This window comes from Anopheles marshallii, chromosome X (assembly GCF_943734725.1).
Source record: "Anopheles marshallii chromosome X, idAnoMarsDA_429_01, whole genome shotgun sequence".
In the NCBI taxonomy this organism is placed as follows: domain Eukaryota; kingdom Metazoa; phylum Arthropoda; class Insecta; order Diptera; family Culicidae; genus Anopheles; species Anopheles marshallii.
The window spans coordinates 10791493-10819115 of record NC_071325.1 but is presented as its reverse complement, the minus strand read 5'-3'; the positions used below and the strand labels follow the sequence as shown (position 1 = coordinate 10819115).

General features: G+C 41.5%; 4 protein-coding genes across 4 annotated transcripts; 3 read left to right on the top strand and 1 right to left on the bottom strand.

The window, feature by feature from the left end:
• The first annotated feature begins 7233 nt into the window (after positions 1 to 7233).
• On the top strand, positions 7234 to 8573 carry LOC128709955 (GATOR complex protein NPRL2). The gene is made up of 3 exons (XM_053804994.1): positions 7234 to 7260; positions 7318 to 7499; positions 7589 to 8573. Exons 1-3 carry the CDS (start codon positions 7234 to 7236, stop codon positions 8571 to 8573), a joined length of 1194 nt encoding a protein of 397 aa, XP_053660969.1.
• Positions 8574 to 10258: 1685 nt separating this feature from the next.
• On the top strand, positions 10259 to 11128 carry LOC128707729 (putative pterin-4-alpha-carbinolamine dehydratase). Its single transcript, XM_053802691.1, has 3 exons — positions 10259 to 10465; positions 10618 to 10713; positions 10826 to 11128. The coding sequence occupies exons 1-3, from the start codon at positions 10259 to 10261 to the stop codon at positions 11126 to 11128; spliced, it is 606 nt and encodes a 201-aa protein (XP_053658666.1).
• A 1446-nt stretch (positions 11129 to 12574) lies between these two features.
• Positions 12575 to 17049, top strand: LOC128714199 (ATP-binding cassette sub-family D member 3). Its single transcript, XM_053809078.1, has 8 exons — positions 12575 to 12687; positions 12981 to 13093; positions 14664 to 14854; positions 15177 to 15274; positions 15338 to 15801; positions 15888 to 15985; positions 16069 to 16557; positions 16636 to 17049. Exons 1-8 carry the CDS (start codon positions 12575 to 12577, stop codon positions 17047 to 17049), a joined length of 1980 nt encoding a protein of 659 aa, XP_053665053.1.
• Positions 17050 to 20580: 3531 nt separating this feature from the next.
• On the bottom strand, positions 20581 to 22021 carry LOC128707840 (nuclear transcription factor Y subunit gamma). Its single transcript, XM_053802802.1, has 3 exons — positions 21176 to 22021; positions 20907 to 21080; positions 20581 to 20835 (listed from the first exon to the last, which is right to left on the bottom strand). The coding sequence occupies exons 1-3, from the start codon at positions 22019 to 22021 to the stop codon at positions 20581 to 20583; spliced, it is 1275 nt and encodes a 424-aa protein (XP_053658777.1).
• Between the last annotated feature and the right edge of the window lie 5602 nt (positions 22022 to 27623).

The following is a 27623-nucleotide window of genomic DNA, read 5'->3' as shown; positions in this document are numbered from 1 at the left end:
ACGCTATTCGCTCCCCGTTGGCCGAAGCTTTGGTGCGGAAAGCCTTCTCCGTTGTTTTTTTTTTCGACTGGAGTTTGCTAAATTTATTTCGTTTGGTTTTTGCTGTCTGCGGGTTCTCTCTGCGTGTTGGAAACTCTTCCTTTCAATGATTATCATGCTTCGAGTCCCGCCCATTTAGATATGTGTGGTACATTATACGGCCAGAAACCGTGAGAGTGTTTTTTGCTACTTATTTCTTATCCCCACCAGCCGGCCTGCTCGCAGTAGCATCAGACGACTTTGCTCACCTGTGGTGTGAAGCGATAACTATTGACAAAATTCGAGCATATGTAAAGAACATTTGAAAACAGCAAAAAAAAAAATTGTCAAAGAAGTGGGAAAAAAAACTTCCCCTCCCCCCCATGTATTGTTGTAGATAGATCTGTTTGTCCAACTTGATGAGGACCGATCGCCAAATTGGGAAACCGAATGGTGATTGTAAAGGCAAGATAACGCTCCGCGTTATGCGAAGGAAAGTTTTAACACATATGCCACCTCGATAAATATCATTTTTGTGTATTAACACCTGTCTTATTCTTTTTTAAACTTAAAACGAGATTGTATTACTGGTAGTATTTAAAACGTATATTAAGAAAATTGTATTCTTACATAACAAAAACGCTCGTAGACACATTGCAGCGTGTTCTATTTTATTTTTTTTGGTACTAAAAACACCTATCAGTTAGCTGGCTGCTTAGCGTGCGTGGAAGAGCTGTTATTGCCAGGAGCAAAAGATCAAACAATAGCGAGGGTAGATGGGAAGATGTGACTTTTGCCATTTGATTCTTCGATCAGAAAAACTGTTTTGTTTTCTGCTAAACTATTTCGGAAAGAAGGAGAACTATTTTGGTGGGTAGCTGTTCACTCTCGCTAGCCACTCCTTGCTGACAACAGATTTTTTTTCCCTCCCCTTTTTTATTATTTCGCTTATTGCAAAGATCCCTCTAATGATCATCCAAACGCGTACAGCACCGAGAGAATATGCAAATGAGTTCGGAGAACCTGTTTTTATGGTATCCATTTCCAGGAGGAATTGGTTGTTTTTTTTTTAATACTTTTGTTTTCGTTTCCTTGTCTTATTATCTAACTGATTAAATATTCAAAAGATCAAGAACTCACTGCTTTACAAAGACTGGTGACCATCTGGTGAAATGCTGCATGTGTGGGTAATTAATTAAATTTTGTACGACACATGATTTAAATACATTATAATATAGCATTTACGATAAAACTAGCTTAATTTTCTTTTAGGGTTTAATGTGTTTTAACAGAATTTTTCAATAGTCCTAGATGTTACAAACAAAATAACCGAGAGCTTATTATCGCTCATGGTAGATTCTTCAATACCCCGAGGCATCGGTGTTCAGTATATTCTTCTCCGTGGCTGAACAATCACACGTATGCTATTATAATATACATTTTCTTCAAGAGTTCCCACTATGGTTCAAGACTTGAAAATAATTTTACAGGTTGTGCCTGAAGTTCCCGCAGTTCAGAGTCCCCGGAGTGCGGAGTTCCCAAAGAAGATCCAATGAATTCCAATTTTTTACATGCAGAGTATTAGACCAAAAGTCAACGCACGAGATCATCACAAATATTCCCAATTGCTGATGTTGTTTCCAGTTCACTACTCTTTTACTTTTTTTTGACAGAAGTATCATCTTGTAATGTCATCAGTACACCTTCGTAGAAAAAGAGATGATATAAATAAACAACATAGCAACTATATGTTTAAAAAAGCCAACTTTAAACTGTTTACTTATCACTCGAAACTTCATTTAAATTATGCTATACATACACAAGCTTATTCTATATTAAACGTGACTTTTCGCTCCGAAAGTAGAAGGCGCCGAAAATTGTGTTGAACCGAAACAACTTGTTTTAGCATGTTCTAAAATTGAAATACATTCGAATAAAAAAAAATCTCTCAGACGATATGGATACGCAGAGAATGGTTTCAACCTAATTCAAACACGAGCCGGTTTAGTTCTGCTTCGTTTCCTCCTTTTTTACCACAAAAAAAAAATCGATAATCAAACATACAAATTATCTCTGAAAGCGCACCGACAAGAAGGCACTGGTTTATGCCAATTTTAACAATCGGACGTTGCATGTGGGTCGGGCTTTGCACGGTGCCGATGTCTTGCGATGATCCGCAGGCTGTCCGAACCACGCTACCGCGATCCGTTGAAGACTGCATTTTTTCAAGGATAACTGCATAGAGCTACAAATTGGTGGAAAAAGGCGACACTCAACCAACGTTCCGCGGTTGGTATCACGCCTAACACGAACCGCGTACCAGTTTCGGTACCGCTGTTTAGCGATATGATGCGCCCGAACTGGATGGACGAGTTGAGTCAACGTTCGGCTTCTATCCTGCAACACGCTAAACAGGCAAAGAAAACGAAGATAAAGAGAGTAAAACGGATTCGTTCTGGTCAACCCTGAAACTCATTTGCCGATTGGCTGTATTGGGAAAAATGCTATTTTGAATTGCAAATGGCGAAGATATCTAATGCGAGACGTGCGAGACTATTTCCAGCTTTTCAGCAGCAAGAGATGTTGCTTTCCGTTTGCTTTACTAACCAATGCTCAAGTATTTGCTTATTTATAGACCTTGCTTAAAAGTTCAGTTTGCATTGTTTTATTATAAAAGAATTTTAAGTTGGCAAGACTATAAAAAAAAATTGTGAACGACTATGCAGTCAACAGCACGTAAACGATATCATTCGTATATTGGCGTGCGAATTTGGTTACCAAACACACTCAACTTACTTCTTATGGCTGCATAATCGTTTCTGGGCTTGGGTTCTTCATCACTAATGGCTACCCAAGGGACGGTGGTATACTGGTAGCGATCTTCACATCCTGATCTCCCGTACGCTGGACTGACTATCCAGCAATGTAGGTGCATAAAGTCCATAGAAATCCAGAAATGGCAGGCCTAGACCTGTTGAGGTTGTTCTGCCGAAGAAGAAGAATGTCTACCCAAACCCTCACCATGTACTTTCGGTGTATGGAAGGTATGGTCCAATCGCCATTAGAATCTAGGCACTGCTAACTTTACTATTATCTCGTACTCTTCATGCGAGAGGTTCCTCGATATCAGTAACTCCATAAGTTTTTGTGAGGTTGGGTCTCCCATATAACTCCGCTAGAATCTTTTCGATGCAGGTGATTCCAATTCTCAGACCAACCAATGCCATGGGTTTATCGAAAGGTGGTGGTCTGAGCATCTTCAGAATGTCATCAGATCAATTATTTTCCAATACTATGTTAGACAACTCCCACACGGCTATAATTAAGTTACGTCCCAAATATAGATCTATGTCCGGAGCAACACCTGCAGCCCTGCTGACCTTATAAACCATCCCGCCGCACGGAAACCGATGATTGCATTGAAAAATGTTTGAATTAATGATCTGACAAATTGGGAGTAACGCAACAATTTACAAACTACCACAATAAAAAAAAGCCTTTTCCTGTAAGAAATAGAAACCCGCTCGCCGGAGACGAATGACTTGACACATAACATTTAACGGACGCGCTCGTTTCATTAAATGATACCCATAGAAACCATAAAAACCTGACGTGAACTTTACAAACAGTCCACTGGGGCTGTTTCAGGGCCGCAGAGTTACTAAGTTTAGCTAGGAAGAGCAAAGCGGCTGGGTCGTCGCCATAACGTTTAAAGCATTAGATTCTATCTGCCTCGGCGTACAATTTGCATAACCCCGTGTGACATGAAGAAGTGAAAGAATCCATCGATAACTGAATTCGGACTACACCTGGTTTGGGAGTCGTTCCCGTGAATCTTGTGATGCGATGCAAGGCGTACAAAGATGTATGTGGCGGGACGCACCAACAAAATAAATAAAACCGGTCCATTATCGATGAAACGGATCCGCGCCGCTGGACTTGTTATTTCTGGCATTGTTCAACCGGCTCATCCTCATTTCTCTCTCGTTCGGAGCGTCGGTCGGCTGATGCTGCGCGGGTAGCAATGTTTTCCACTCAGTCATTACAGGTTCTAGCGGCATCGAATCGGTCTTCTTACAGGTTGTCCGAATGCTCAAACCAGTTTTAATAAGTAACCTACCCACCCAAAAACAAAACAAAAAAGAAAACAAATATCATCCCCATCTTCACTACCGTCAAGTTCCGCCTCGGCATAAGCTTTTCGGCCAGCTAAAGGCGAAGGACTCGGGTGGGTAAATGTGTTTGGTCGCTTCCTTTAAACGGCCACATTTAGCCGAAATAAAATTGCTTAATTGCGTCGTTTAGCCAACGAATAAAATGCAAATAGAATATCCTCGAAACTTGAAGATCATGGGGCGAAATTCTACATTCGGTCTATCCTGTGCCGTGGGGGGAGGCATCACGTCAGAATGCGTACCAGAGTTGTACGGTATGATTTCCCATCCTGCTAGTTTGCGTGGGCAGAACGCGGCTTAGTGGACGCGTTTCGTCAAGTTGTACGATGCTAGTATTCACCATCATTTCAATGTTTGCTCGGGTCAATATTACTCTTTGCAGTGTAAACGCAAACATCTTCCGTTTCTTCAAGGTCAAGTTCGTGTAGGCCCGGGAGCGAATAGTTTAAGTGTACGATTCTGATAATATGGGCAATGTCCCTCCCTCCCCATTCCCATCCCAATCCACACCTTCCCCTCTTTGCGGTAAATTCTTCATTCATCGCATTTCTAGCCGGTCACCATTCGGTGCACGGTACGGCAGAGTATTTGCCCTCTGGAGTGTGTTACAAAAGTCAACCCATCATCAATCATCACGTCATCAAGTGCCGCCTGTGGTGCTGTTTTCAGCTTGTGCCGCAGGTGGAAGCTTTCGATTTCTTCTAGCGGCCACTTCATTCAAAACATTTTTTTATCCACGCCGTTTCCCTGTTTATTCATCCGTTGTACTCTATTCATTACCATGCAAGCTTTGGACAGAATGATCGGCCGTTTACGGATCTAGACACCAGAGCCTGCCAAACTCCCAACGGTTAACGGGCGGACTTCTTCAGCAACGATGATGGCAGGTTTGGTCGGCTCAAATGCCACAATCCTTTTGCAGCATTATATGCAACAACAATCGCAAATCTAACCGATTTACCGATCAACGATCGGCGTACCGGTCGGTGTCAAGGAAGTAAAACCAACAAATAAATCTAATCTTTTGTTGGGTTAACTTCCGTCTACTCACCGCCGCTCATCTGCACCAATCATGTGGATCATAAAAACGAATACTTAAAATAATGTAGAAAAAGGTCAACCGCTCGTTGGGCCATCTTAGAAAGATGTCTTGAAATGGTAAACCGTATTGTTATTGAGATTTTTATTTTATGAGAAATATTTGTCCCGTGCTGGTGGGCCTTGCAATGGTAGCTCAATATTTAAATTTAGCTATAATCGTCAGAATCGGATCTTTTTCTTTCCTATTGAAGTTGAAATCGAACTTTTCGCATCGATCAATCATGGAACTTGGTGATTAAGTAGCAAAATCGCTATGGTGTATCTAATAGTTATCGTCCGGTGAGTGCTTAAATTTCCCGAGGTAGAATGAGAGCGCCGAATGTATGTGGAGCAGCATCGGCCCCGGTGTAGTCTCCTAATTTTAGTCTGGATCTAATTCGGGATTCGAATTTCTATTTGACTCCGGATTCGACTACCTATCTAACTCCAAATTCGATTCCAGGTTTGACTCCAGATTCAACTCCAGAGTCGGCTTCGGATTAAATTTTCGATTCGACTGCGAATCACATTACGAACGAGACTCCTGATTCAACTTGGGATACGTCCCCGGATTCAACTACAGGTTCGGATTAAACTGCGGATTCGACTCCGGCGTCGAAGTATTCTTCTAATTTGGGTCTGGATTCAATTCCGAATCCGAATCTCTATTTGACTACGGATTCGATTCCCAATCTAACTTCAAATTCGATTATGGGTTTGACTCCAGATTCAACTCCAGATTTAGTTTCGGATTGAATTCCGTATTCGACTCTGGCCCTTATTACGAATTCCACTCCGGATTCGATTACGCATTCGACTTCTGATGCAACTCCGGGTTCGACTAAGAATAAAACTGAGGAGTCGACTCCGAATTTGTATGTCGACTCCGGATGTGAATCCAAGTTTTCAGCGTCAAAATCGGAAATCAGCAGTCATCGATTTTACGATTTAATTTGTTTGGATTGAAAGCATTCTTTGTACAGGCAGTCTCCAAGATACGCGGTGCCACTTATACACGGATTCGGAGATACGCGGTTTTTGGATATTAAACGGCTGAGTTAGTTTATAGCACAAAATCTAGCATAAAGATGTAAAGTTGGTCTAAATAGCTTCCTCGATCATACAAAACACTTGTTTTTAATCTATTTCAATGTATTTTATCAAAAAGTAGCCAGGTTTGCTGAGCAAATTAAGTGCAGAGAATTTGCATACCAATACCCATTACAGGTACAGTGTTTTCCCGAGTTACGCGAATAATGCGTGCCAGAGAAATTCGCGTAACTCGAATTTTTGCCTAACTCGGATTCCCTTTATAATATCGTTTATAGTTAGTATTTATTGATCGATTTTTTCTTTTCCCGTTACGAAGCACATTTATAATTGATATTTTTACGTTTATTCGACAATTAGAGTAAATATTTACAAAAAATAATAATTTTAACATCAAAATGTAACGAGTTTTTGGGAAAAATTTAAAATTTGACAAAATTTGACAAAATTACACGAATTGTCAAAATTTTGGGATTCGCGTATCTCGAATTCGCGTAACTCGGGAAAAGACTGTAAATAAAATTCAGGCTATTGTGTTATCATGCACATTATGGGATTCATTTTGTGGTAATTTCCAGTGTATAATTTTAATAAATGTAAATTTCATTTTTGCTTTTTTAATGGAAACAAATCAATGTAGTTTTCTTTCGCATTTGAGAATATTTTATGCAATATACATAAAATAAATAAAACAATAAAAAATAATATAAAAATACAGCATATTGAACCAAACGTGTAAACACTGCTTTAGTCTGTTATGACATAGGGATGTTTCGACACGTGTCATCTTCGGTTGTCATGATACAAACAAAACTATTCCCGATTTCGTATCATGGTTGTGTTGTGTTGTGCTTGTTTTTCGTCCAATTGATGTACGCGGAATAGGAAAAGAATAAATTTCGTGATAGCAATGGACAGGGACCAATTGCTGCGTGAGGTAAGAATGGCCGTTTGATGTCGAATGTTTGATTTCTTTTGTACTTTTTGGTTTCAGACCAAGGGTAGTAAGATAAAAGACGGTCCCATTCGCTGTATACTGCTCAGTGAGTTTCATGTTGTGGCGGGCTCCAAAATCAGCTGTCAAGTGCCGGAGAATTTCATAACCAAGGAAGTGTTTGACTCCATCCGTACATACATCATTCCTAAGCCGCAGCTGCAACGGTGCATTTTAACAATGTAAGGCCATGGGACGTTCCTTTACAGAACTGGGTTGTAGACAAATTATTCAACCTGATCTTGTATCTCTTTTTCATGTGTGTCAGCAGTAATACATTGGGACATAAAGTAATCGGTTATCCAGTGCGGATCAATCACGTGCGCTATCAACGGAACTTTTTTTATTTCAATTTATGTTTTGTGTTTGACTCGTGGTCGCGAACCGTTCAATATGAGGCTGTGGTTAAAAAGCTCTCCGAATATTTGCTGATGATGGAGGAGGAAGGATCTTTCCTATCAAACGCGGAAAACAATAGCAACATTAGCAACTTGCTCGCGTGCATACTGCGCGATCTTAACCAGCGCCATGTAGCGACGATCGTAGAGGGCGATACCACAATCTATCTGAAGATAGGTCGCCTCAAATCGGACCCACCGGTTGTGCAAGACCACCAGGTTCCGCTTCTGTGTCGAGGATTTGAGGACACAGACCTTGACTCATGGGATCTAACAACGCAGCAAGTGTTGCCTTTCATCAACGGTATCAACCACGTTGCACGCATCGCCGCCGAAGCGGACGTCGAGAATCAGCTGGTAAAGTCGTGCATCCAAAATCTGGTGTACTACGGCGTAATGCAGCTGTTACCCTTACTCAAGTACAGCAACGTGTACATGTGCACACGTGAACTGCAGAAACTCACGCGTGATCGATCCTTGGCCGACGAGTGTCGCAAGTACGTGCAGCTGCAACATGCCGAAAAGGTTGACACGGTACGCCTGCCCAGTTTGTTCAACATTCTGCAACTCTACTCGCAGATGACGCACGGCGTAACACTGCGTTCGCTCTGTCAGAGGCTCTGCCCGCGTGACAACAATATCGACGAGCGCAAGCTAGTTTCGTTCGGTTTGCAGCACAATCTGATCCGCTGCATCAACAAGTATCCCATATACACTGGGTCAATACCAACACCAAAGCACAAACTGTACACCGGTCTAAACAGTTTGGACGAAATCTGCTGCAAAACGGGAATGTCACCAAGTCGAATCGAACAAGAAATCGATATGGATTCCAACGTGACCGTCATTTGGAAGTAATGTTATTGTGCTTTATGTGTGTTGCCATTCAGCCTGATTCAGTACGTCAGGAACTGTTGGCACACTTTTGTGTTCTAATTGTTATTTATCTTCTTTTTGTGTTTTTAAGTGTTTTTGCTGTTATTCCTATTTTCTTATGTTTTAGTTTATATTCTTTTATATTTATTTTCAGGCATTTTTAAACATTTTGTCACATCTCTTTGTTGTGTGTGCATGTACAAACTTTCATTCTGCAAGTCAAGATTTCTGCGAAACCCTAGGAAAAGATACTCATGTAGATATACCATTATCATTCATCCAAGGTTATACGAAGAAAATTTATAGAATTTTAAATTGTGTACAATGACCACTTTCCTCATTACATCCAAATAGCTCACATGTGCAAGCAGTTGAAGCCTATTTGTCTCTAGAATTATATGGCAATAAGTTTTTAATCATCATTAAAATAGTTGGATCTCACTTTTCGAGGACACTATTATAACAAACATTCACACCGCCACCTCGACCACTTACTCGCCTTCAACATGCATCATTTAAACTTATCCTTGTATCCGCAATCGTGAAATTATTTTGCAGCAAATGTGTGTATTTGAAGATTCAAATAGAATAAAATTTGAGAATTATCCGTCATACACTAAGGAACCTTCATATCAACTTTAATTTATGGTCAGAATTAATTGTGAAATTCATATTTCGCTAATTTTATCAGTACTAACACATTTTGCTTTCAATTATTGCGTGGTGGTGGTAATGTGTATGCTAATTATACTCGAGAAATGTGTCAATTTTCATAATGCCCGCATGTTGTAAATACTGTTAACAAATAAAATTAGTTTGTTTTTATTATAGTAGTATATTAGTAGTAGTAGTAGTAGTTATAGTAGGAGTATTAGTAGTAGCAGTAGTAGTAGCATTATCTTAGCAATATTAGTTATAGTAGCAGCACTTTGTTTAAAAAGATTAAATTATATTTTGTGTTAGAAATTGTGTTGAGACAGTAGACCTTGTTTAAGGTTCAATTATTTAGAACCATATTACCATTTAATTACCATATTAAATTTAATTACCATTGCCATTAATTAGTCAAATGTTGTCATATAATATCAATAAATAAAAAAAAATTATCTAATTTTAAGCTTGAATGAAAAGTTGTTCAGTTATGTTTTATACTAGCCATCATAGTGAATTTTTGAGACTCTATTTAAAGATGTCAATATGTTTTTCAAGGAATTAAAGTGTTCTACATTCATTTAAGGATAAACTAAGACTAAATAAGAACTAGTTAACATTTGTATTAAAAATTTTAAGCCAAAATAAATATTTGTGAAGAATATTGATCACTTTTACGAAATAAAATGTTTACAAATATGTTCTGCACCATACGCTCCTATCACATTCAATATTGCATACGTGTTCCATGTTACAATGTATTGCATGGCATATCAACCCACTAAAGTAGATGCAGATTCCAAATTGCTTCAATGTTTACATCGAACAATCAATGTTTTAAGCAACTAACCACAACAAGGCGGTAAGATAACGTTTTAACTGCTGTTTCAAAAACGTTACGTTGGACAACATTTGTCTGTCAGCGATGAACGTGTCAGCAGGTGCATATAGAAAATGCAATAACAAATCTAACCCAGTAGTGAGCTAACATTGAGGTAAATTACCAGAGCAGGCAAATGTTACCTTGTTTTGCCATCCGACATGGAGGATCTGCACTGCGATCGTCCGCTAAAATATTCGCCGAGCCCACCTATAGCGCAAGGAAGCTCCAATCTTCAACCGGCACTGTGATGCTGGCCAGCCATATCAGATTCATCTCGGGGTATTGGGGAGTCAGCTGCAATCGCAACACCAATACCATCAACACATGCATGGAGGTAGTGGTAAGCGTAACTAGTAACACAGCACGCATTCGCGTTGTTTATTACCAGCCACCTTCCATTTCCCACGGTCATCGATCCACAAGCAACCGTTCACTTTCTATAGACCGCGTACTTCAACCTCCATTTTCATTCTTCTCGTTACATTCCTTCAGCACAGTCATTCGTCAGTGCTCCAGTGCAGTCGACAACGGCCTAAGAGCGTTCTTAATCGTCTCTTTTCGAAAACCTCCGTTATCAGCAGAAAGATGGTAAGTGCTTGACCTTTCCAGCGCATCAACATGTTTGGTGGAGCTACAGGTGGTCCCTCCTAGAAAGTCATCGCCATTCTCCAATAACGCGAAACGATGTGACTTCTTACAGGTAGTTAAACTGACTGAGGAGCAGCGTACGGAGCAGTTGAAGCCACTGTTTGCTACCGGCTGGACCATGGTGGAAGGCCGGGACGCTATCTACAAGGAGTTTCTATTTGGTGACTTCAACGAAGCGTTCGGTTTTATGACGAGAGTGGCGCTGAAGGCAGACAAGATGGACCACCATCCAGAGTGGTTCAACGTTTACAATAAGGTACAGGTTACGCTCGCTACCCACGATTGTGGTGGTTTGAGCGAGCGTGATGTTAAGTTGGCCCAGTTCCTCGACAAGGTCGCCGCTGTTACCAAGTAAAACTATCGCGGTTGCCAGTTGCTACCCAAAGCGGGAGGGAAAGCAGCGTGTTCTGCACGCAAGCAGGTTGAAGGTTGATTGAAACAGGAAAAACGAAAAGTTTGCCGGGCAAAAATCCCACATAGCTAATAAATGCAATGCTATCTGATACTTATTTCGCACGTTGCTTTGCCAATTTGTTACACATTATTTTCACACAGCAAGAATGGGTTCTCACAGCGATCATGTATTTAAAAAAAACACTATACAGCATTGTAGAAGGGGAAAACATCATATTCTTCTTAACGTTGATCGATTCATTTGAACGATTTCAGTTCGCACGGAACTGGCCTGACAGCTGACCAAACCGTTCCGTCAGCACACAAATAGGCATAACCTCGTACCACGAAGTACATGTGTGAGATTTACTTTTAACCAAAATATTACACCTTCAGATAAGGCTGATCAAAGTAGCCGAAATAGATAGAATATTTAATTAAAACGCACAATCTCAACTTTTGTTTTGTCATTTCCGTCCTCATCCTCTGCCATACTTGACTTGACAGCTGTCAGCGCAACACAAACTTTGATGTCATAATCGTTCGTCGAAACATCAGAATGAACTCCAAATGAACGTTTTTCGGTGGTCGGTTATTTGGAATCAGACGAGCAGTGTGTGTATGTGTTTTTTTTCGATTTGATTGAAAAGTGTTATGCGGAGAGGTGGCGTGTTGTTGTTCCCGTTTTCGTTCACTGTAGTGTGGTGGTCAGTATTCAAGCTTCACCGTTCAGCTAACCTCTACACTGTTCCCCAAAAAGAACAGTACGTTCATGCGCATTGTTGATAATAGTAGCAGCATTTTGGTGGATATGTTGTAAGGTAGGTAAAGCGCAATCAAGAGAAAAAGGACCCTGCGAAACACGAACATCAACAAATCCAAGCAAATTCGAGAAAGCTGGTTAACTGAAACAGATTTCCTCTATTTCTCACTTGCACCCATTTTCTCCGTATCTATTATAGGTGTTAGTGGAATAGAACGGTACGTGCTCGTGTGTGTGTGTGTATATGTGTGTGTTCAAGTGGACAATCTCTCTACGGGACAGGTAATCACGGATCACAACAGCGCGGATAAGGGTTCGGTGTTGTTGGACCGTTCACGACCCATTCACTACTCATTATCATTGTTGTTATTGTCGTCGTGGTCGGCAGCTCAGAAGGAGCCAACGCGAAAAGGGTGTGGACACGATACGGTCCCGGTGGGTAGTATAGCGCTAATAGGCGCACATGTGTGAAACCAGCAATCAACCTGCATAAATTTTGCGTCCGAGTGCCACACATAATTCAACACCGACCTTTCGGACTAGACCGATCAACCGGGCCCCATTATAGTGTTGTGCAGTGTTACGGCTCCGATCAACCAGTTTTGGAGTGGTACTGTTTGAGAGATTGGAACCAGTTTTACGAAGATGGCACCGAATCTAAGCAAGCTGCTTGGGAACCAGAATGCCGTAATTGGTGCTGCCGGATGTACCGCGGCTGCCTGCATCATACTGTACGGTAAACAGATCCACAAGAATCGGTAAGTACCGGGTGCGTGCTCCAGCAACCGGTTTAGCACTGCCCAAGTTCAAGGTTTCGAGTACCAAGTACCGAGTGGACCAAGCAGCCATGCGCTGTTCACTTGTTCCGTGTCTCGAAAGCCAGTTTGAGCTTAGGAATTTTCCTAACGGTTCAAGTTCCAACACCCTAGCAGTGGCGGTATCTAGTAGGGTGGTTACGTAGCAAGACTAGTTATGGTATGGCTACTGTTCCTATTGCTCACAAATTCACTCTCACTTCTTCCCACCGCTTGGTGCATTTTCCACTCCACAGCAAGCAGCGACCGGAGGATGAGATACAATATCTAATCAGCGACAAAAAAGAAAAGCGCAGCCCGAAGGCCCATGTCAATGCCGTTTTCTTTAACCAGCTGCGCGCACTATTAGGTAAGCGTGTGAGGCAATCCGCTTGAAACCGCATGTCCCCAAAACGGTGGCCAGCATTGAATAACCTAGCTGATGTTCGGTCGCGTGAAAGTAACACACTGACGAGCGAATAATTCTCCCGTCATGATGATTATCTTCGACGCTACCAGCCGTCAGTTTCAATGTCGCCTCTACTAGCCTCGCCCGTAGAGTCACGAACCGTTCATTTGCAGATTTACTCCAAAGTTCGCCATATCATGATCCACCGGGCTGTTTTTTGCAATATCTATAACAAAATTGTAGACTTTGGCATAGCAAACTGCCGGAAGCTTACAAAATCGACGAACATAGATTGTGGAAGTCATCAGATAAGCTCCCTCGAAGAGCAGGGTGACTTCGGGGAATCGTACGATTAACGGAGCAGGATGCGGTACACCGCCCGATTGCAAAGTCCAGCGCTGTTGAATACAAACCTACCGCTTTCTTGAAGTAAGGTTGCGTGTGCAGACACCGTACGCGTGTTTCCTATGCATGTAGTGGAGCGGAATACTTTGAACCCTTGTGCGAACGAAAAAAATTCACATCATATCGATTGATAGGGTTTTCGGGTGGAAAGAAAACGCCGATGAGATAGTACAGCACGGTCGAGAGAATTGAGGTACCGGAGCGATAGTGAGCCTCGAAACGCAATGAATAATGCACAAGAAGTTGACTGCAAGGTGTGTGCGTATGCTTTTGCCACGCGGACGGTAAATGTTTCAAGGGGATTAATTAATGATTCTCGAATAGTGTATCGCAAGTCGTGCGGGTCAAATGGGTGTTAATCTGAATTTGAATGAAACGTCCAAGGGATGTACAAACAAACTAAGGAGAAACAAAAACCTCAAAGAATTCTTCGGTGTTCCTGAAAAGCAAAAAAAAACAAACAAAAAGCGTAAAATCACATAATGTGCCACTTTGGAAGCTATTCGAGGTGATGCCTTTTCGAGATGACGTTTCGTTGGACACTCGTATGTTGAAAACTTTGTTTTTTCCTGCACCTCAGCTAATCTTGCGAATCATTGTTTATCTAAGACCATCGAGGTACGTCCAACTATTAGGAGCACGATTGACGCAAATGCTTCATCAAATGAAGGGGTAACATTGGAATGATGTTCATGTTTTGTTTGTCATTGTGGTGAATTAGACATTTTTTTCATTTGGTTGTACAGTATATATTCTGATCTTACAGTACGACAGATTCTTTTAGTAGGTTCATCTAGATGCCAGTAGAATTCGTTTTGCTTAATGTTATTCAGGCTCTAAATAGTTATGAAAAGCTGTTGTTGTGCATAGATCAGTAAGGTTCAATTTTGAGATGAAGTTGTTCTAACTAGATATATCTGCAAATGTAATTTTTAAAAGGATCAATATTTTAAACCTTGGCAGAATGTCATAGATGCTGACCGCATTGTAGCGTAATTGCAATTAAGCGTTATCGTTCTGCTTTCATCTAGCTCTTTATTTTTCTCCCATTTCTCCTCGATCTCGGCTCACCATCCACTTGCTACAATACGACGCAACGCACGTATCAACTGGATCGTCGTAATAGGCATCATCATACCGAAGGCATGGAGCGTCGAGAACGGGTTGCTCATCGTGATTGCTTTGTCGCTGATTGCCCGGTCGGTCAGCGATATCTGGATGATACAGAATGCGACGGCGATCGAGAGCACAATCATTACGATGAACAAGAAGCAGTTCCGGACGGCGTTGGTGAAATACCTTTCGGCCCTGCCTGCGGTAAGTGTTCGAGTGTTGGCGGTATGAAGACGGTAGCAAAGCGAGTCACTGGAGAGATAAAGAGCATTTTGGTGCATACGTATCATACGGAGTTGTCACTAGGTGTGATGGCTCTGTCTTTGTAAGGGACTACTGGATTTGCTATATTCCCGTGGTAACGAATCTAATCTAACTCTGTTCATTCATTCTATGATATAGCTTTTTTCTGCACCTGTGTTGTTATGATAATCAATTTGTATTTGCATTTATTTATATTTAATCAATTGTAATTTGTATTTTTGTATTGTAATCATTTTTAATGATTTGTTACATTCTGTTGTAGATCGCAGTCGTAAACAATGTGCTAAAATGGAGCATAGGCGAGCTAAAACTACGCTTCCGAACGAACCTGTCGCAATATTTATACAACGAGTACCTGAAGTAAAGCAACACCGATAGCGATGCGTAAAGAAATGTAATAACAAAATTTATGTCCACCTACAGAGGATTCACCTACTACAAAATGTCAAACTTGGACAACCGGATAGCGAATGCGGACCAGCTGCTGACGACGGATATTGACAAGTTCTGCGAGAGCGTTACCGATCTGTACTCGAACATTTGCAAACCACTGCTAGACATCGTGATTTACGTGTACCGGCTCACGACCAACCTTGGCGGCACGACACCCGGCATCCTGCTGCTGTATCTGTTCTTCTCCGGCGTGTTCCTTACCAACCTGCGCAAACCGACCGGCCGGCTGACGGTGATGGAGCAGAAGCTGGAGGGCGAGTTCCGGTACGTTAACAGCCGGTTGATAACTAACTCGGAAGAGATCGCGTTCTACAAGGGCAACAATCGGGAGAAACTAACGATACTGGCGAGCTTCAACAAGCTCGTCGCTCATATGCGCAAGTTCCTGGAATTCCGCGTCGGTATGGGCATCGTGGACAATATGGTGGCCAAATGTAAGTAGCGGTCATAGGAGGGACGGTTTGTGCTGCAGAATGTTTTGCAAGAGACATAAACGCATTGTTGTTGCTCAATTCCGCAGATATTGCAACCGTTGTTGGGTTCTATGCCGTTTCCCTACCGTTCTTTGAGAAGGATCATCCGTTGCTCACTGGTAGCCAACAGAGCGAACGGTTGAGCGTAAGTAGTGTTAACACCCCAAACCATTATAGCTGAACGCTTTTATTAATGTTTTATTTTTGTCGTCGCGAATAAATTTCCAGCGTTACTACACATTCGGACGCATGCTGGTAAAGCTGGCGGAAGCTATTGGGCGATTGGTGTTGGCCGGCAGGGAGATGTCACGGCTCGCCGGATTTACCGCACGCATGACCGAGTTGACGGTGGTACTGAAGGATCTCAACTCTGGCCGGTACGAGCGTACGATGGTGAACAATTCGGCCATTGCCGATATGGGCGATATCGGCCCTGGTCGGGGTCTGCTCAAGTTCCAGGACAATTTGATCAAGTTCGAGCATGTGCCGCTGGTAACGCCGAATGGGGACGTGCTAGTCAAGGATTTAACGTTCGAGGTAAAGTCCGGCATGAATGTGCTCGTTTGCGGACCGAACGGATGCGGTAAGAGCAGTCTGTTCCGCATACTGGGCGAACTGTGGCCGACGTGGGGTGGCAAGGTGACCAAACCACCTGCCGGTAAGCTGTTCTACATTCCCCAGCGACCGTACATGACACTCGGTTCGTTGCGTGATCAGGTAGGTGTTCGTCTTGTACACCCATACTAAGGTGAGAACGTTCCGTGCTTAATCCAACTCGCAAATCATCATTCACAGATTATTTATCCACATACGCACCAAGAGATGAAACGGCGCGGTAAAACCGATGCCGACCTGCTGAAGTATCTCGAGCTTGTGCAGCTCACCTATCTGCAGGTGCGCGAAAAGGGACTGGACGCGATCGAGGACTGGATCGATGTGCTGTCCGGCGGTGAGAAGCAGCGTATCGCAATGGCGCGACTGTTTTACCACAATCCACAGTTCGCCATCCTGGACGAATGTACGTCCGCGGTGTCGGTGGACGTCGAGGGCAGCATGTACGAGTACTGCCGTATGGTCGGTATTACGCTTTTTACCGTATCACATCGGAAGTCGCTCTGGACGCATCACGACTTCTACCTCAAATTCGATGGACACGGTGCATACGAGTTTGCTCCGATCGATTGGACGCAGGAAAAGTTTGGCTCTTAAGGTTACCGCGGTGGCGAGGGTCTTTGTTTGTGTTTGTTTGTTTTTTTCGGTTTTGCCAATCGACAACCATACCACCCTTGTATAGGATTAGCTGTGAACACGAACTTACACAAACCATATTAGACGCACACACGCTCGGTTCTTATACTGTGGCTATGTTTTTTTTAAAAATATTTTCATGATCGATTTATTTTTTTTGTATCATTTTAGTAGTAATGCATGCCCATCGACACATGCTTAAATGGAATATTTTTGCCAGTGCATGAGTGTGTATGTTCGTGGGCTTGTGGATCAGGCGAATGTGATGTTACACTACTTCCCAACCCCATCCCTTTAATACCATATTAGGACGTAACGCTATTCCGCAGGCAAAGTTTGCGCAGTCGTGTTCTGTTTCCTTATGTATGTCAGGTAGATTACCGATTTTATTACAGTACGAAACGAAAGTTTATTCCCCTATTACCGTTTTCATTGCAATAATTCATGTTAGCCGTTATTTTTTGGTAGGTGTTTGTGTACGGATCTAGTACGGGTGCAGGAAACCTTTGTTTTATAAGTGAAAAATATTTGCATAGTGTACACATGCCAATTCGGTACGTATGGACAAAGTAATAGTTGGTGCAAGGGTGTCGTAAATGTGTATTGTTTTGTGTTTTTTTTTTTTTTGGTAAAGATTAGTTTGCCCAAGTTCATCGATGATCATTCCAAACGGTCGTTATTTTATGCACATTAACCATGTCAAGTACATGCTATACAAATTATACAACTATTACTTTTCGGTTCGTTCATTTAAGTGTTCTTATTGCAGACGACAGAATAATAAAATATAAAATATTCGAATTAGCACTAACAATCACTGCGTTGCGGTTATTCTTTTACGGTTTGAGCTAATAATGTGTAATTTAATTAAGGAAACTTATAATCTAAGCCAAGTTGTGATATGTAATGAATCAAGACTACCTGTGGTGCGCCTACCGGCGTCAAACAAAGCTTTCTGAGCGCAAATGTTGTCCGGTAAGTAAGCCTTGACGACTCTTGCCGTACGGGTGGCTGACGAACGGCAGGTCTAGCACCCTTATTACATGCCCCAGCCATCGGATCCTTCAGGCCTTGGCCATCATCAGGCTGTGCAGCCATGTACTTTGTTTCGACGCCTTCATCTTTATTTTAATTTATAAGGCCTTGACAGTGTGTTGGGATCGAGGCCTCCCCCCCCCCCCCCCCCCCCCCCCATACATACGCAACGAAAGGTCATCAAGAAGTATCGCATCGAAAAAACATTTCGAATCTGTTTTTTATCACCTTTACATGTGTTTTATTACAATTATCTATATCTGCGTTGTATCCTGTGAATATGAAAATCAAACCAAAATTAATGCAACATGCTCTCCATAACGCAATTATATTTTGAGAAATTCATCTTGCACAGCAAAATCTATTAGCTTTGTACAATTTAGTTAAAATCTGGACTTTCGTGTTAATCAATCATGGTGATTATATCTCAATCAATATCTTAATTATTAAATGGTTAAAATTGGGGATGACGTATTCTATCCGATAAATATTTTATACAACTCAATCGGGATTGTATCTTTCAACAGAAAAAAAACACAAACATTAAACACAAACATTAAGCTAGTAAAAGAGGCCTTCAGCCCAAAGCCCAAAGGTATAAGCTCCATTAGAACAAACGATTGGAGTAATTGAAGATATATTGAATATTGCAAGTTTGTACTAGCAAAAAGCATGGGCCTGCTGCAGTGAAGTTGTGTGCCGAAAATAAACGATGACGCGATTATTTTCGTAAGTTGTTAGAGTAACCGGTCTACACGACAGGACCGGTACAAAATCCCATCCAGACCAATCCCCCGTACGCAGGAATGACTATCCGGCTACGGGTAAATAAAGTCACAGAAATACAGAAATGGCAGGCCTAGACCTCCTGAGGCTGTGCCGACAAATAATAATAATAAGAGTAACATATTTTTCATGAAGTAAATCTCTTCCTTCCTAACTTTATAGTCGTGCTAAACGATTAAAAGCCCTTTAGCATACTATTTATGAGAGGTAAGTTCAAGCTCAGAGGGGCAGTCTGGTATTGTATATGGTAGGTCTTCACACAACAAGACCGAAAAAATCCCATCTGGATCAATCCTCCGTATGCAGCGACTATCCACCTACCAAAGTAAAATAAAGTCACAAATGGCAGGCCTTCAACCACTTGAGGGTATTGTGCCGGTAAAAAAGAGGTTCAAAAACGCTCTCTTTACATTTCTAAATGTATATAGAGCGGTGTTGCATTCTTCTTTATCGGCAGAACAATCTTAAGTGGTCTAGGCCTGCCATATCTGGCTTTCATTTACCCGTAGCTGAATAGTCAGTCCTGCGTTGCATGCAGAGCGTTGTTGCCTGCTGTACATTAATTAACAACATAAAGTGTATTTACAGTCTAACATTTACATCTATGTATAAACTTTTTTTCACAATCAAGTAGCACTGAATTAATATCTTGGATTTCTACCTTTTGCATGTTCCATCGTTCCATTAACGTAAATACTGTACAATCATTTTACACAGGAATCTTAAGGAAATTAAAACCTTTACAAAGAGTTGCGTGCGTAGCTCAATAATGTGAACACAAGTACTGGTTTGTACTGGGATATACATTCTATACGAATGCAACTCTACCTACTGCATCATAAGATAAATTTGCTATTTGCTCTTCTGCACACCTATTACGGAATGAACGTGTCTAGATAAATAATTGTTCCAACCCTACCATTTCACATCGCATACGCATTTGTTAAGTGTTAAAATTACTTCGGGGCTGCACAGTGATGTATTGGATTGGACTTACTATTGAGCTTTTGCTTCGAGAGTAAATGTGGTCAAATCGAAGATTGGGATAAAAAAAACCCTTTTTTTAAGGAATTAATCAAGCAAATTAAAATTTGTAAAAATAATACAATAATGCGCCTTAAATATTAATTGAATCTAAATTAAATACTACTGCACTTCCTTAAGAAGAAGCAAACTATTAAAATTATTACGCCTAATTACAATCAGTACAGAAATCGTTATTCTACTTATATATCTCTATGTCCTGAAGTTTGACCTGCCAGCCTGGATTAGTTATTAATGGTTTGCTGGATAATTTATATTCCAATCCGCGTACGGTAGATTTTATACTATGGGATTTGATCCCAAGACGAATGCTTTGCGTTTAATCGTCTATATCAGTGATGTCAAACTAAAATTTTGGCAGTCACTCCTTTGAATGTGCATTAATCTTCTTGTGGGTCCGGGATGAACACATATCACTCGTGCTTTTTTGGTCATATGATATAGCTTCTGCTATATTCAATTATGTTGAAGGTCTTGCTATTGCATGTGAGGCCGGATAACAAGGGCTCTCGTTCGGGATACGTACCGGGTTTGGTATATACAAGATAACTAATTGATGAAACCAAGAATTCATCACGTTGTGTATCGTGATCGAATTGCATTTCCATCTCAACACACCTCTTCCACTTAATCCCTTTGTTGTTGATGGTTGTTTTGTAGTTGTGATTGATGCTGATGTTGTGTTTGATGATGATGATTCTGTTGGTGCTGCTGTTGTGCCTGTTGTTGTTGCAATTGCTGAAGTTGATTGGCGCTTAGAAAGACACCGGTAGGCCCGGTGTGGATTATGGTGGGACCTGCCTGCATGGGAGCAGTTTGTATGAAGATTGGCTGACCAGTGTTTGGTGTGCCGCTCGTACCGGCTGTACGTATGAAGTTTAGCTGGTGTAAAACGAAAACAGTTAGGGATGTAAGTGATTGTAATAGCAGACAACCAAACTTGCCAAACTTACCGGTATTTGCGTTATTTCACCCGTCGGGGTCATTACGTGTTGCAGTAGTTGCAGGGATTGGTTGGCAGATACGAGTTGGTTGGTCGTAGTGGTACTTCCATTAGGAACACCACCAGCCGTCGCACTACCATTTGCGAGGATTATGCTCTGTCCAGATGCGGTCTGTATCGTAGTCTAAAAGAATAAAAAAGGGAAGTTGATGAACCATGTAGATATTTAATTTTAGATCTAAAGATCTTAGAATGAATCGTTTGGAAAGTATCTTTTACCTGGGAGGAAGGAAGCTGTTGAAATGTAGACACTGGTGTACTTACACCAGCCTGCGACTCGCCACCGGTAGGTAATCGGTCCTGTTGCGCGGTTGCCATCGTAGAGGCTGTTGCTGCTTGTAGTAGCTGCTGGCTACCGGCCGCCCCAATCACCGTCGCAAGATCAAATACCGTACTACCGTTCGCTAGCGCACCTATGCTGCCCTTGGTTGCATGCTGCAGCGTTACCTTCTGGTGTTGTTGCGATAGCTGAAAGAAGTACTGCATATCCTCGGAACCGTTGGTGCTATTGCTGTTGCCGGCACTATTAGCGACCGTAGTACCACCGCTCGGTCCATCCTCCGACTTGCCTTCAAACTCCTTTTTGTACACCTTGATCTCATCGCGCGGTACAATGTCTATCAGGAAATCGAACTGATCGTACTTGGTAATGGCCATCGCGATATCGCTCCGCTGTAACGTTCGCCGTTTGTTGTGCTCTGTATGTAGCCAGGCCCGAAGCGTCAGCTCCTGTATGAAGATTTCGATCGCTTTGGCAAACAGTAGCGGTGCGTCGGAAGATATCATTTTGACTTCCTCATCCAGCTTCATGATCTTTTTGATGCGTGCCAGCGGTAGCAGCTGATTGCCAGGCTCAACGTTGTCTACCAGCTGTATCTCCCGCAGTACATTAGGCCAGAATTTTTGAATATTACGTTGTGAATCGGTTAGCTTTTCCTTTCCACCTGCCGAGCCCGATTCTGCACCAGACGTGATCGTGTTGCTGGCGGTCGTAGTAACCACAGCTAGGGGCTTCGTGATGGTGGCAGACGCCGCAACCACCAGTGGTTTCTTTGGCGTATCCATCCTCTAGGCACGCACACATGCGATCCCAATGTGCTGGGATGGGGTTTGTGTTTATTACGTGCAGCTAGCCGTATAGGTGCGCGTGTACCAGCGTGGTAGAGGTTGTGTTATTCACCAGATTCAGGAAATCAGCTCTACCACCTCTTGGTAGTAACTCACACCCCAGAGCCCCTGACGCAATACGCAAACGTTACTCGGATTCGCTACTATTATTATCCAATCGCTACACTATGGGGAGTGAAATCAACGAATGGGAAACGTCCATTATTAGTATGCGCGTGTACCGGCAGGATCTGCAAAATCTTAATATCAACAAACAACAGCGGTCTGTCGCTGCGATTTTTCGTTCCAATATCTTTTCAGAGCCGTTCCTGAACTATACAATCATACATCTTTAAAAGGGATTTCGTTCCACCAATGCGTCTTTTTTTCGCGATGCAATACCTTGCTACCATCGAATCCCTTAAGCACACAGGTAAATACTCAAAGTATAGCAGCAACGCCGTAAATATAGCGCGCGAATTTCCTCGCTTTACACGTCCAAATCGTTTTGTATATTCGTTGTTTGTTTGCATTTTTTTTTTATCGCGCCGAGCACATTCAGCAGCTCATGATGCTACTGCCTTTAGTGGGCATCTCGGGGTAGATTATCAACAAACATTGCAGGTTCCTTCTGCCAGCTTCACACAGTCACAACCAGAGTTTTCCGGAGGAAAGGTTTCGCTTACGTGCTTCGGGGGCACTATGTAAACAGATAGCACAACGATCGGAAAAACCGCATGAATGCACACACCTGGCCCTTCACCAAACCGCACTTTCCCGTCCTGCGCCCAATCGAATTGCAGAAGTATTACCAATAGAAACCGTAGCTTGCAATGATTGGCCCACCATTTGCCACCAATTGGTTAGGACGACCAACCAGACACTGGGTTTGCTGTTGTTGGCGTTGGCGTTAGAAACGCTCCGTTTGTACAATGCGCCCAGGTGCTTAGCGTACTGTTTTGTCGTTCAAATGTACACATTTCGCTTACCAATAAACAAAACACTGTAATAATTACCTTTGTAAAACGTTTTTAATCCAAAAAGATGGTATAGAAACATAAAACGAGCAAGTTTTCTTTGATAAACAAATAAAATACACACAGCGCTACCTTTGAAGCGGGGGCTGTAAACGCGCTCCTCGACGCATGCTAGTTTGACAGTTCCGCATTGAAAAACAATAGCGGTGCAACAAATCGTAAACAACATCGTTATTTTACAACGGCTTTCCACAATTCTGTAAGGCCAGTAAGATTTTCAGTGTTTTTACGATTCATTTAATGTTCTTGGCTCGTGTCATCATACGTAGTGGTGGGTATTACTAAAATTAGCCTTTCACCGTGTGTTACTAACGTTCACTTTGCGTCCTTATTGTTGCTTGGTTGGTTTTCTTTTATAGTTTTATTATCGATAGATTTCTAAGAACATATACATGGTCATGAATTAACAGCTTTAGTGTTTGCTCGTTTGTCTGTCACTGTTTTGTTTGTTTGTTGCCTATTTTGTTGCTCTCTTTTGCCCACGAACTTACTTAGAAAAGTGCACATATTGGTAATCTTTAAATAGTAAACAATTAGCCTTAAAGTAATTAGTTTTTGCGGTGGAATTGTAATTAGTTTTCTTTTTCGTAACAATTAATGTTTTTATTGTTTTTCTTTTCTCTGCTCCTTTGCCCACAGTCGAACACTGCTGACTGTATTGCACCGTTCGTATCTTTCTTCTGTATGTTATGCTGCACCTATCAAGAATATTCTCACGCGTTTTGCTGACTATACGTTCTATCAATTTTACGTGTTTTTTTTTTTTTGCTCGAACCATGCTTAACCTACTGTGATTTGCAATTAACCGTTAAAACACCTATTACCAGCATTAAGAAATACATTGCTTGTAAAGTAATTTGTAAGTACCGTGGTTTTCGATACCTTCCGACGCACGCCGACGTGTTTAACTATTTAAATGTTGCTTTTGGTTTATTGCTATTAGTTTTTTATTTGGAAAATGAACAGTTAGAGATTTTTTTTCGTGCAAAAATAGTGCTATCTACGTTTTTAACTCCTTTTTAGTGTGTTTCTCTTTCTTTCTCTCTCTCTCTCTCTCTTTTTTTTTCTCTCTCTCTCTATTTCCCTCTCCATCTCTCTCTCTGTAACTTCGAATCACGGGAAACACATCTTGAGTGCCACGTGATAATGCAACTGGGAAAAAACCGGTATTGCATTCAAAACGAGAATTTTACGACGATTCCCTCAACAAGAATAATGTTCTCAAACGTATCCTTTTTGTGGTCGAGGCATATGAGAACCGTGCAAATAAACTTCCATCCCCGAAAAAAAAACCGAATGAAATACTAAACATAATGGGGAAAAATACACGTGGATTATTTCCTTTTCTCCCCTTTGCGGTTTTAAACACCTCTCCTACTTCGTTTTTTCTCTGGTTTTGCCACGGCATTCAAATCTTATCACAGAAGGCATCTTTTTTTGTTTTTTTTTACGTTTGGGCTTTTTTGTTTTTTTAGGTATGATTATACATCATTTTGGTCCTAGTTAAATCTCTGTAGACGTAGGTGCTTGTAGTTAATTTTCCTTTCCGTATAGTTTCTAAATGTAGGCATTACAAAATCGCTTCAAAACAATCAACAGTTAACGGAACAATAGTTTATGCTACTTAATAGTATCGAAAGCTTAGGACGTAGTCGTTTAGTTTTTTTTTTTCAACACAAAACTTACACATTCTGTGTTTAAGAGTACATGTTTTGTGTAAGAAGTGTGTGTATGTGTATGTGACTAATTTTGAATGTGTGTATGTGGAAGGCAAATCTTGAATTGGGATTTGTAGATCGCTGAACCCGTATCCTTAATTTTCCCAATAGACTTAAAGCTAATATTGTTTTGTATGATTTTACTTCATTCTTCGTGTTTTTTTTTTGGTTTGCTTTTGTTTTTATGTATCGAAAACCACGCACACATCCACGCGGGCAAGGTGGACAGCATGTTTGAGATCCTTGCCCTAGGTTTTGAGCAACTTGACTTGCAGTTGCGACGGAAATTAACTTAAAAACACACCACATTTAAAGAAGTACACACTACCGCCTGACAGCATGACGCTGGCTGCCTCCTATTTGAACTATTATTTCGTACAATACGTTAAAATAGCATCGTTTGCCAATGGTTCACGGGCCCCACCGATCATCCTTATCAACCTTCCCCGAATATATATTTCCTCATTCCGCTAGGCATTAACTAGAGTTGATCAAAACAACGATGATTGTAACATGAGCGTGTGCGTGAATGGCTTTAATTTACGGAAAAACAACATCTACTACGTACGCCTGCCACGATATTGAGACAGCACCGGTCGTCTCGTCTAGACCACTACACCACTAATATACGTTTGTCTGTTTTGCACCGATTGAATCGAAAAACTTCTTCCGTGCAGCAGTTTTAGAAGTAACACACACAGGACACACATGTAAATAAGCCGTACATATTTACCGGCAAAAACCTAGGGTGCATTGTAAAGAAGTAGCGAAACAATCACATCTAGCCGTGATCCATTAATTCGATAATTACGACACTTATATTGAACATGAGAGAAAAAAAAAACAACAAACAAATGGGAACAGTATCGCAGTATGGGATCCTTTCTAATGCTTTCTACTCATTCGTTTATTTTTTTTTGCTTGGTTTCTCTTATGTTAGAAAATCAGTCTCTGTTCGGGTGATGTATCAAGTAGTTATGTTTCTTTTTTTTTTGTTGCTTTCGATAAATTTTCAACTTTGCTATTCCTGGGTGTGTGCTATCTTATGCAAGTGAGATTATATTTATGACAGTGTTGTTTTTGAGTGTATATATATGTGTGTGTGTGTGAGTGCGGTTGTGTGTGAGTGTGCGTGAGTGCATTGGTGTGCGGTGCCTGTCTATATAGTGCTTATTTTCCATCCTGCGAATGTCGAAGTTGTCCTCTGTAGAAAAAATGTAAGTACCCCAATATGCTCTTCCCGCACGCTACTACTTCTTGCTGCTTCCGTATTTTTGTCATTTGTTTTTCGTTTAGTACTATTCCTTTAATTTTTTTGCACGCTTCTAGTTCACTTCTATATATTATATGATACATATTCACAATATATGCGATATGCAAACATGCTGAAAACGTTTAGATCAACTGAACACATACAAATATTTGCCAAATACTTCATATAGCAGCGCGGACTATGTCAGGTTTTTTTTTGTATTTTTGTTTGTTTGTTTGTTGTTACTGTTGCTTGTATGCCCGTTTGTTTGAGTGTTAATTTTAAGTGTTTAGTAAAACTCTAGCACTGATCGAAAATGTCGTAACACGAGTTAGAGCGGTTCATATGTAGCTGTAAACTGTATATATTTGTGTGTTTTCGTAGTAATCCTATATTGCTATATGTCATTTAAAGTCAACAGCATAAGTGTATTGGTCCTGCTCGACGCTATTTGGCGCTGGGTTGTGAAGTATCTGGAAGATGGTGTCTTTTCCGAATTTTACCGGATTTTTGGAATATCTGACACCTTTTTGAGTGTAGTCTGTCCAAGACTGCAGATGTCCTTTGGGATTGTTTTAGTGTGCAGCGAAGGCTACAGACGAACTTCCGAAGTATACGTATATTGCTGAGATGAGATTATGAATGTTTTGCAATACCTCTAGTCGTTCACGTCACAACTCAGCTGCGGAGGCTCCAGATGAATTCTCGGAGTATACGCAAGAGTTGCTGAGATGAGATTATGAATGTTTTGCAATACCTCTAGTCGTTCACGTCACAACTCAGCTGCGGAGGCTCCAGATGAATCGGAGTATACGCAAGAGTTGCTGAGATGAGATTATGAATGTTTTGCAATACCTCTAGTCGTTCACGTCACAACTCAGCTGCGGAGGCTCCAGATGAATTCTCGGAGTATACGCAAGAGTTGCTGAGATGAGATTATGAATGTTTAGCAATACCTCCAGGCATTTTCCACAACCCTGCAGCGAAGGTTCAAGACGAACTCCCGGAGTATACGCTGGAGTTACTGAGATGAGATTATGAATGTTTTGTAATACCTCCAGACGTTCTCCACGACCCTGCAGCGGAGGCTCCAGATCAATTCGCAGAGTATACGCCGGAGTTACTGAGATGAGCTCATGAATGTTTTGCAATACCTCCAGGCATCCTCCCTGCAGCGAAGGTTCCAGACGAACTCCCGGAGTATACACCGGAGTTGCTGAGATGAGATTGTGAATGTTTTCCAAGATCTCCAGGCCACATCCCAGCAGCGTCACCGTCGAGGGGCATAGTACACTGATTAACTGCTGTCGACGGCTACTGCATCGTGCACTCCACCGTCCCTCCATCGTTTTTAGTACCTGCTATTTAGTGTTGGTTTTTTTGTTCCTTTGCTTTGTAATTTTGATAACGGCCTTCATATAGCAACAGTGACTGGCGGGTGTCGAACTGTACTAAGCTTTAGCATTAAGCAAGTTCACGACCTTTTCGTCCTCCCTTTTGTTTGTAGGAAGAAACATATATATTTAACTTATATTGTGCAAATATAAGTCGGA